This window comes from Sphaeramia orbicularis, chromosome 7 (assembly GCF_902148855.1).
Source record: "Sphaeramia orbicularis chromosome 7, fSphaOr1.1, whole genome shotgun sequence".
NCBI classification, from domain to species: Eukaryota; Metazoa; Chordata; class Actinopteri; order Kurtiformes; family Apogonidae; genus Sphaeramia; species Sphaeramia orbicularis.
Window position 1 is genome coordinate 7,706,083 of NC_043963.1, and position 10,360 is coordinate 7,716,442.

General features: G+C 38.9%; 2 protein-coding genes across 5 annotated transcripts; both read left to right on the plus strand.

Annotated features, from left to right (window-relative positions):
- Positions 1-76: 76 nt before the first annotated feature.
- Positions 77-2,990, plus strand: fhit (fragile histidine triad diadenosine triphosphatase). Of its 4 annotated transcripts, none has more exons than XM_030139292.1 (2): positions 77-649; positions 694-2,990. In XM_030139292.1, the coding sequence occupies exon 1, from the start codon at positions 147-149 to the stop codon at positions 603-605; it is 459 nt and encodes a 152-aa protein (XP_029995152.1). In that variant the 5' UTR covers positions 77-146; the 3' UTR covers positions 606-649; positions 694-2,990. The 4 variants fall into 4 exon arrangements, with proteins under 4 accessions (XP_029995152.1, XP_029995153.1, XP_029995154.1 ...); XM_030139293.1 differs by having other exon boundaries at positions 77-633; XM_030139294.1 differs by having other exon boundaries at positions 77-633; positions 924-2,990.
- Positions 2,991-3,382: 392 nt separating this feature from the next.
- uxt (ubiquitously-expressed, prefoldin-like chaperone) lies at positions 3,383-9,014 on the plus strand. Its single transcript, XM_030139291.1, has 6 exons — positions 3,383-3,666; positions 3,749-3,830; positions 5,225-5,292; positions 5,443-5,550; positions 5,800-5,863; positions 8,343-9,014. Exons 1-6 carry the CDS (start codon positions 3,584-3,586, stop codon positions 8,406-8,408), a joined length of 471 nt encoding a protein of 156 aa, XP_029995151.1. The 5' UTR covers positions 3,383-3,583; the 3' UTR covers positions 8,409-9,014.
- Positions 9,015-10,360: the final 1,346 nt, after the last annotated feature.

Here is a 10,360-nt window from a genome sequence, read left to right on the forward strand (position 1 = left end):
AAATAAATAAATAAATAAAATGTCCAAAGCCGGAAGTGTTTTCGCATGCCCATTTTGTCCGCTGCCGGCATCCGTAGAGCAGCTGTTGTTTGTTTTGTTTTGTTTCCGGGTTCATCCATTCTTCTTCGTCGGTTCTCTCCTCACCCATGTCGACCATCCGGTTCGGGCAGCACCTGATCCGGGCCTCGGTGGTGTTCCTGCGGACCGAGCTGTCCTTCGCTCTGGTCAACAGGAAGCCCGTGGTGCCCGGTCACGTGCTCGTGTGTCCACTCAGGCCCGTGGAGCGGTTCCGAGACCTGCGGCCGGACGAGGTGGCGGATCTGTTCACGACCACGCAGAGGGTGGCGAACCTGGTGGAGCGGCGCTTCAACGCCACCTCCCTGACCATCGCCATCCAGGACGGACCCGAGGCCGGACAGACCGTGAAGCACGTCCACGTCCACGTTCTGCCGCGGAAGGAGGGGGACTTTGACAGGAACGACAGCGTGTACGATGAGCTGCAGAAACACGACCGAGAGGAGCAGGAGGACCAGGCCAGGTGGAGGACCGAGGAGGAGATGGCACAGGAGGCGGAGGAGCTGAGGAGGCAGCTGGAACAGCACTGACACCTGGACCAGATCCACTGAGACCAGGATCCACCTGGACCAGGATCTACCAAGACTAGGAACACAGAAAACCTGACACCTGGACCAGATCCACTGAGACCAGGATCCACCTGGACCAGGATCCACCAAGACCAGGATCTACCAAGACTAGGAACACAGAGAACCTGACACCTGGACCAGGATCCACTGAGACCAGGATCCACCGAGACCAAGATCTACCAAGACTAGGAACACAGAGAACCTGACACCTGGACCAGGATCCACTGAGACCAAGATCTACCAAGACTAGGAGCACAGAGAACCTGACACCTGGACCACATCCACTGAGACCAGGATCCACATGGACCAGGATCCACCGAGACCAGGATCAACCAAGACTAGGAACATAGAGAACCTGACACCTGGACCAGGATCCACCAAGACCAGGATCTACCAAGACTAGGATCCACTGAAACCAGGATCAACAAGACTAGGATCCACTGAGACCAGGATCAACCAAGATTAGGAACATAGAGAACCTGACACCTGGGCCAGGATCCACCAAGACCAGGATCTACCAAGACTAGGATCCACTGAAACCAGGATCAACAAGACTAGGATCCACTGAGACCAGGATCAACCAAGATTAGGAACATAGAGAACCTGACACCTGGGCCAGGATCCACCAAGACCAGGATCTACCAAGACTAGGATCCACTGAAACCAGGATCAACCAAGACTAGGATCTAGCAAGACTAGGAACATAGAGAACCTGACACCATGACCTGGATCCACCAAGATCAGGATCACAGAGAACCTGACACCTGGACCGGGGTCCACCAAGATCAGGATCTACCCAGGCCAGGAACATAAAGAACCTAATGACACAACCAGGATCCACCAAGACCAGGATCCACCAAGACCAGGATCCAGTGAGACCAGAATTATGGAGAACCTGACACCACGACCAGCATCCACAAAGTTTAGGATTATAGGGAACCTGACACTAAGACCAGGGTCCACCAAGATCAGGATCTACCAAGACCAGGAACATAAAGAACCTAACGACACAACCAGGATCCACTGAGACCAGAATTATAGAGAACCGCACACCACGACCAGGATCCACCAAGATCAGGGTGACAGAGAACCTGACACTGAAACCAGGATTTACCAGGACCAGGATCACAGTCTATGTTCACACTGCAGGCTTTTCTGCCCATATGACTCATATCTGATTTTTTTATGATAGCTTGAACATTGCAAATCAGATTTTTTTGGATCCAACCCAGTCCACTTTTATATGTGTCCTAAATCAGAATCAGATCTGATGTTTTGTAGTGGGATTTCAGTCTGAACGGTCATGTGGCATTTCATCTGATTTATGTAAACTGAAATGCAACAGATGTCGTTATGGAGGCTGGACCTGGACAGATCCATGTTTACTTCCATAAACACTGTGCAATGTCACTTCAGGACCGTGGACAGTTCACACATGAGTCTGATTGGAGTCGCATTTGAATTATAATGTGAACAAACCACACAAGACGATAGTATTTGAACATTAAGACCTGCAGTGTGAACATGGCCTTAGAGAACCTGCCACCTGCTCTGGACTCCTTCTATATTTGATCCTGAATCAGATACAGGTCTGGTCTTTTTCAGTTTGACCTCAGTCTGAACAGAATCAAGTGACTCCATCACAGCTCTTCACTGGAGGAAGTCACTAAAATAAAATGTACATAAAGTATGTAGTTTAAATAAATGCACTTGAATGAAGCAGAAATGAGTCAAAGGCATCACATGTAATACAGTTTTAATAAAACACTGATAGGATCCATATTTCTACTCCACAGTTACTTGATTATTACTTAAGTATTTTTACATGAAAGTAAGAATTCAAATGCACAACTACTACAGTGTAAACCGACTGAACACTTCTACTACGTACATCAATTCAAATGTGATTTTTGCCACTTTTTAGGAACATAATACGGGGTCTAAATTTAGCACTGATGCAATAGAAAACCCAACAGGAGTTCATTTACAGCCTTGAAAATAGCAAGTAACAAAGAAGAGGAAAAATTGAGTCAAAAATCTGGCAAAAGACTCATAAAATGTCTGCTGTACAAATTTACATAGAACATATAATTTAAAAACATGACATTAAAAACCAGTGGAGATTCTGTTCTTGTTATTTTTAATTTCTACAGGAAATATTAAATGCACTGATAATTACTTTTTAAATTAACTGGATGAGTTTTATGGAAAACCTGACTGTTGTCTGTGTGAACTGTTTTGATGTTGGATTTTGATTTATTTGATCAAAATAAAGTGCAAATAAAACTCACCATAAGATATTGAGTAGTCATTTGCAATTTGGTTCATAAATGATACAATAAATCCCAGAAACAGGCAATTAACTGGTACAGGCTGGATGCTTTATCAGCAGAACTGTTGTGTGAATATTTGGGTATTAGAGGGTGATAGACACTGTGGTTATTCTGCCAAAACATAAGTAATTTATTTATTTTACTGCAACTTATTCCGTTTGACTGAACAGCTCAGTGCTATGAACGTTGGGTGACTTTTATTGAACTGTCCTCAGCATAAATCAGATATACTCTTTCATTCAAACAATTCAATATTTTTATTTAATTTAATGTTTTATTTAATACAGCACTTTAATTTCCCCACTGTGGAACGAATAGTCTCTCATCTTCAATGTGAGCATGACAAGGGTTTATTAACTTCAGTAGGTGGCAGCAGAGCAACAACAAAGATACAAAGTACCTTTAAAAACCAAAGAAGAAGAAGTATTTCCGGTACGATAGTGTTTACATGCCGTTGCAGCGTGCAAATGACGCTAACTAGATAATTTACAGACTAAATATGATCCAGGACCGGTGGAAATAACACCAGAGCAGGGCTTCTGTATCTTACCGGTAGAGTTTGTCTTCAGCTGAGACGGAAGTTTGGGTTTAAAGAGCGAACCGAGGATGGCTAATGCTAATGCTAACGTGGACCAGAAGGTTCTTCAGTATGAGACCTTCATCAGTGACGTGTTGAGGAGAGATTTACAGTAAGAGACAAAAAACAGATCTAACAGGATACGAGCTGACGTTTAAAAGGATGCATAGATGTGATGTGTATGTGTTTTACAGGAAGGTGATGGAGCAGAGAGACTCTGTCTATGAGAAGATTTCACAGTATCTGCAGCTGAAGAACACTTTACAGAGTCTCCAGGTAAAAACATACTCCATCTATAACATCCAAATAGTTATTGTACTACATGTGAATCACGTGTACGTTTTTATTTCTATATGCGTTTTTCAAAAGTTTTGTCATCTGGCTCAAGAATCCCCGCAAAACAAGTGTCTGAACCACTGTGATCTATTTAAAATGGATAAACAGCCTCTCTGACGTTAATAAATTGGTGTTAAATCCTTATTTCCTTTTTCTGAAACCAGGGGGAATGTGTTTTGTGTGTTTGGTTTGGTTGGAGAAAATATGATGCTGTCACACAACTTCATCCTTTCTTACATGAGATGGACCAAAAGTGCAAAAATGATTGATTATAAAAACTCAAAATAGTAAAAATGATTTTGTAATCATGGGTTTTATTATATAATCCCTCGTAACATAATGTTTATATCTGTAGTGTTAATCCTCCTGTTGACCTCATTCACTGTTTAATGTCTGCAAAGAAATGATATATGTCATTTTTTATTTATATTTAATGATTTTTCCTGTAACAGGGTCAGTATAAATTTGAACATGTACAGTTTTCCATACTTTCCCTAAAACATCATATTCCTTTATTTGACCAACAATTGACTCTAAATAAGTGTAGAAATTTAAAGTTCTTCATTTTTTTATGTGATTTTCAGCCTACAGCGTTTTTAGAGCTGTCAGATCAGGCCAAGTTTGACCTAAACAATATTGTTTGGTTTTTTTTTTGTTTTTTTTGTTTGTTTGTTTGTTTGGGGGAGGGGTATAACAAAAGTGTACAAGTGTATAATTAGTGTACTTATCAGATATGTTCTAACATATCTGATAGTAAAATTAACATTTTCAGGCTGGTGATGTTGTCCACATAGCATAAGGTGATGAAGAGTTTTGTTGACAAAATTAATTAATGATTGAGTTTCACCCCCAAACATTTATGTGGATTAATGTTTTGTGGAAATTAAGCAGAAATTTCATCCTTTTTAAGGAACTCTTATGGACACTATATACACTACAAACAAAAAGTTAAGGATATTTTAAATTTTGGGGCTTTTTTTTTCAGTTGGGATTCTTGCACAGTGCTTTTTACTTTTTGGGTGTGAATTGAATTGAAACACATTTTTTAATGAGCAGACATATATGTAATTGAACAGATTTAATGAATAGCATCTGGGACAAAAAAAAAGAAATATCCTTAACTTTTTGTTTGTAGTGTATATGCAAGTTACATCAGTATAGTCTCAACTGCATAGTTCCACATTCAAGTTCCAAATACAAATATTTCTGAATGTCACTTTTGATGACTAATAAAAATAAATAGTACTGTTACCTGAAAGTATATTTACACAAATAAATTACAGGAATGCTCAGATCAGCTGCTGATCAGTTGATTGTGTTTTGTTTTTCTGCAGGAGGTGGAGACTAAACATCTGAAGACAGAGGTCGATCTGGGCTGTAACTTTTATGTGCAAGCGGAGGTGTAAGTTACTGATCCACTGATAGAATCATGTATAAATACACTGTTCGGTCACTCTGATACGAGTCTGAGGACAGGTATAAAATGGGAGGAGTTACTGAACATGTTACATTGAAGGAGCCTACTGTGACTCCACCCTCTTTCTGTTTTCAGGGAAGATTCATCGAGGATCTTTGTGGCAGTGGGTTACGGTTTCTTCGTGGAGATGACTCATGATGAGGCTTTGCGTTTCATCGACAAGAAGACGAGTCAGTTGACAGCGTGAGTGTCTATTCTGAAAATTCAACAGGGGATCAAACACACAGCTGCAGTAACTGTCCTCCACCAGCAGAGTGCAGCAGCACCACCACCTCAGCCTGTCATTTAGAGACACTTGGATACCTCGAATAGACTAAATGAAGCTGTATGAGTCTATAAGCCGCCAGTTTTTGGGTATGAGTTAGTTTGATGCTATCTCTGTCCATTGTTCCCAGTGAGAGATGCTAACTGTGCTAATGTTGTGTGTTTCAGCTTCACAGAGCAGCTGACCAAAGACTCAGCCAAGATTAAAGCCAACATCCGCCTAGTGCTCGAGGTCAGTGTCACCTGTACAAGGGTTTAAGGTGTAACTTGACCCCCCATTCTGAATCTAACTCCGCCCACTGATGAGATGATGAGTGTCTGAATGTCTGATGGTGGATAAGAGTCAGGAGTAGTTTAGGAACATCAGGACAGAGAACCACAGACATAAATGCAGAACCATATAAGGATCTGTTTTTGTACAGGCTTCACCATCTAAGAAAGGCACACCTAATGAAATGTACATGTCTTTAGTGTTACTATATCTGGAGTATTTTTGCTGTTTTTTTTCTGCTGTCATACAGGCATTCCCACTGGGAACAGAAGCCCTCAGGCCTTTTAGACCTGTACCACAAAAAGAGTAATTCTGCACTTTCTCCTGTGCAAGTGTGCTGGTTTACAATAGAATGATATAACTTCAGCTCAACCTGACAGAAAATGGAGCCATTAACACAAAGGGTTTGTCTCCTTTCTGTCCCTACCTGACCCACTTTCATAGACTAGCTCAGAAATAGTTGAATTTTTGATTCCAAGAAGGATCCATCTAAAGGCCAGCACAAACCATCGAGAAAACAGTTTTTATCCCAGGGCCATAATTGCACTGAATACTGCTGGACATTAATTAATTGTGTGGAATGCTGAATGTTGTCCAGAGTATATGATGATGTTTTATGTGTCTTTTATACTTCTAGTAACACTCTTTTTTTTATGCTGCTTTTTAGATGTTTACGCCGTCAGGGTTTTCCTTTTATATTTTAGTTTTTTAGACTCTTTTATATACATTATTTATACTTTTTTATGCCACCTAGGATGATTGCACTTTTTAATTTCGTTGTACCTGTACAATGAAAATAAAGTCATTCTATTCTATAATGATGCCATATATAAATTTATTTATTTATTTGACAGGGACAATGCAGTCAAACATAGTTGCAGCTGATGTGATGCATATAGAGTTTAAAGCACCAGTCCCTGGTTGGGCTCTTCCACAACACTGCAGTACAATATAAAATATACATCATTTAAAACCATTATACCATACAATTCAAATATCCAGTGTTGCATTAATATGATATGAGGTGTTCATTCACTCAGTCACTCTTCCACACAATATACACAATATATTTATATATAATGTATATATTCTCCAACTGTCTAAACCTCCAGATGCTGCTACAGTAGCAGCTGAACTCACCCCCATTTGACATCACCTTTCACCAGCAATATTTCCTAAAAATCATATCATAGCTCTGATGGAATTTTATCAACTTCTGTATCATTCATGCATATAATACTGAAATAGGCAAACTGACATATTTTGGCTTCATTTTAGGGCCTGGCTATGTTTCCCTTTATACAGGATTCGTACAGGGCAAGGTTATTATCGTTAATGAAAACTAACGAAATGACAAAAACTAAAATTATAAAAACATTTTCGTTAACTGAAATAAATAAAAACTATAATTAAAAGAAAAAACGATAACTAACTGAAACTGTTTTGTGTGTTTACAAAACTAACTAAAACGTATAAAAATTATGGATCAAATTCCCTTTGTTTCCGTCTTTGTCAACGTCAGATTGATATGAAATTTTAGCTGCTGGCCCCATACGATATTTAACGGTCAGTCACTTCTTGTCACTTGTCATTTAGAGTCGTCTTCTGGTCCCCACTCTACCTGGAAACACGGAGACTAAATTTGGGAGAAAGCAGCAGAGTCCTGTTTGGGATTTATATGAATTTGACGGCGAAGAAGATAAAAGATATGAAAAAACTAAAACTAAACTAAAACTAAGCATTTAGAAAATAACGAAAACTAATAAAAATTAGCAAACCTACTCTAAAAACTAATTAAAACTAACTGAATTAGAGAAAAAAAGTCAAAACTAAATAAAACTAAACTATAATGAAAAATCCAAAACTATTAGAACCTTGGTACAGTGCTTGAAATCCTTGAAAATGCTTGAATTTCAATGTGTTTTCAAGGTCTGAAAAGTGCTTGAATTTTAGTTTAAGTGCTTGCAATTATAACTCTGTGATTTATTTATTTATTTTTAATATCAATGCCAAAGCTACTTACAGAGAGGTGATACATTTTGAAAAATAAAACTTTATGTCAAAAAAGAAAATTACCGTGTGTTCTCAGGTCGACTCCAGGTACATTTGATCTTAATATTTGTCTCAGTGCGAGTGTCTCTGAAGAACGCCAAGTGGCTCCCCTTATTTTGGATAAAACTCTGTGTTCTCCTTTAATTTCTCAACTTTTTGCTATTGTGAAACATCATTTTAGATTTTTATAGCATAATCCAACGTACAGCATTGTGATAAAAGTATATGTGTTCCTGTAGGAAAAATTCAAAAATGACCCTTAAAAGTGCTTGAATTTGAGTAAAATTGTGTTTGAACCCTGTTTATACACACACTGTCATTCATTTGGTGGCGGTGCCTTGCTCATTGGCTGGAATCTGACTGACTTTCTCCTCCTCTCCTCCTCCAGGGGCTGAGGGAGCTCCAGGGGCTGACCGACCTGCAGGAAACCGGCAGCAGAAGAGAAGTTTTCTAGACTCCAGTGGCTGCTGATGTCTTCAGTTTTTTAGACGAGCTGACCCTTTAAAGCTTGGACGATAAAACACGCCGTTGTTGTCGTGAAGACTCGGAGTCGAGGGACAGTGTCATCAGCGTTTGCCTTGCTTCTCTTCAGAGCTTTGACATGGCTGACGTGATTTCTGTAATGATGGAAGAAAATGGTTAAATTGACTGCTGGTCACATGATGCAGGAGGCTGAGCTAGCACTAGCATAGTGAGTGATTGTATTTGTATCTGGTTGCTGCATTGCTGTTAGCATAAGAAACTTCTCCCCTCCTTCAGCTGCCGTTGTCGGTCACATGATCATACAGATCGCAGTCGCACTATCTATAGAATTTCCAAATAAAATCGCTTTGTCACAGGAGATTTTAAGGATTTTTTTTTTTTACACTTTTTGATCAATTTTGTTCAAGATTCATGTAAAACCTTTAATAATAAATGACTGTATAAAACAGCTAATCAATATGATGTATTTGTACTTAGAAATATATATGAAGCAAATAAAGCAAACACTGGCTTCTTGCATAGAAGAAGAATAATGTCGATTGTTTGGAAATGTATTAAAATTCTCCTTCAGTGTGAAACAAAAAACATTTCAACTGCTTTGATGTATGAAAACAAACCCATTCAGTGTCTCTCAATAACCCATCCTAATAACGGCAGCGTCCGGTCAGCTGCTCTCAGAGACACTCAGTCAACATCACGGATGCGGTTGCCATGGAAACTGGATGCTAAATAGAGGCAGTGGCGTAAAGAAGTTGGGAGATGACTCTTGAAATAAACACACACACGCACACACACGTCCTGTTGGATCCTCGTGCAGATGAACGTGGGTCTGATCAAAGCAAGAGGACGGTTTGAAGAACAGCTGTGACGTCCATAAGAGCGCCCCCCGCAGGCTGATGAGGTCAATGTCGACCAGAGCTGACACCAGAAGGGACTGATGGAGGAAACTCAACTAACACAAAACCAAAGTAAAGAACATCACACTCTTCATTTTCTGTCCAGATCTTTTTTTTTTTTTTTGCATAAACCTATAATGAGGAAATGGATTATTTAATGGTGAACAGAAAAAACAACAAATTTAACTAATTTTCTCAAATATTAAACCATAAGCAGAACAGAATACACGATTATATTTTGTAATGGTTTTCAGGTTAAGACATGGTTTTAATGGGACTTATTGGGGCCTTTTTGTGCTCAATGTTTTAAGAGGGAAGGTCATTTTAACCCATAAAGACCCAGTGCTACTTTTGTGGCTCTTCCAAAATATTTTTTTCTCTATATATAACTTTTCTTAAATAATTTATTACCATTTGTTGTAATATTACCCTGTATTTTGTAGTTTTTCAGAGAAAATAAGATATTTTGCTATATTTAATTCACTGATCATGTAGATGTTTAAGAAAAGCTCGATTAAAGTTGAGGGTTATTATATGAAAAAACAGAGAACTGGAGAAAAAGTGACTTTTTCAGCAAAATCTCTCATTAACTGAACATAAACCCAGTGTGTCCATCCACTGTCATTGATCCAACTCCATAGGTTTTACTGGTGAATCAATGTTGTAGAAGATGACAGTGTTTCCATGGTAACTACAGAGCCTATGAACGTCCAAATGGGTCATATCTGATGACCATGAAAAGATGACAAACTGTATTTTACACAAATTATTTACATGTATTGATAGGATTAGTGGATCAACAGGTAGTAAATGGGTTAGACCAAAAGATGGTTAGATATTGAATTACACCATTTACATTTGCACTGTGTATCTTGTTTTTTTTTTGTTTTTGTTTTTTTTTATGTCTTTTATGTATTTTTACTTGTTATTTTTATATTTCACATTCTCTGGAAAGCAATGGAAGAATTTCATTGTACAGGAAACATGTTTCCTTACTGTGAATATGACGATAAATGCTTTGAATCTT

Excerpts from the sequence above, each read along its gene's own strand:
- fhit (XM_030139292.1), top strand. The coding sequence starts at position 147 with ATGTCGACCATCCGGTTCGGGCAGCACCTGATCCGGGCCTCGGTGGTG.
- uxt (XM_030139291.1), top strand. The coding sequence starts at position 3,584 with ATGGCTAATGCTAATGCTAACGTGGACCAGAAGGTTCTTCAGTATGAG. Across the intron at positions 3,831-5,224 it reads ACACTTTACAGAGTCTCCAG|GAGGTGGAGACTAAACATCT; the intron begins GTAAAAACATAC and ends GTTTTTCTGCAG. Across the intron at positions 5,293-5,442 it reads TTTTATGTGCAAGCGGAGGT|GGAAGATTCATCGAGGATCT; the intron begins GTAAGTTACTGA and ends TTCTGTTTTCAG.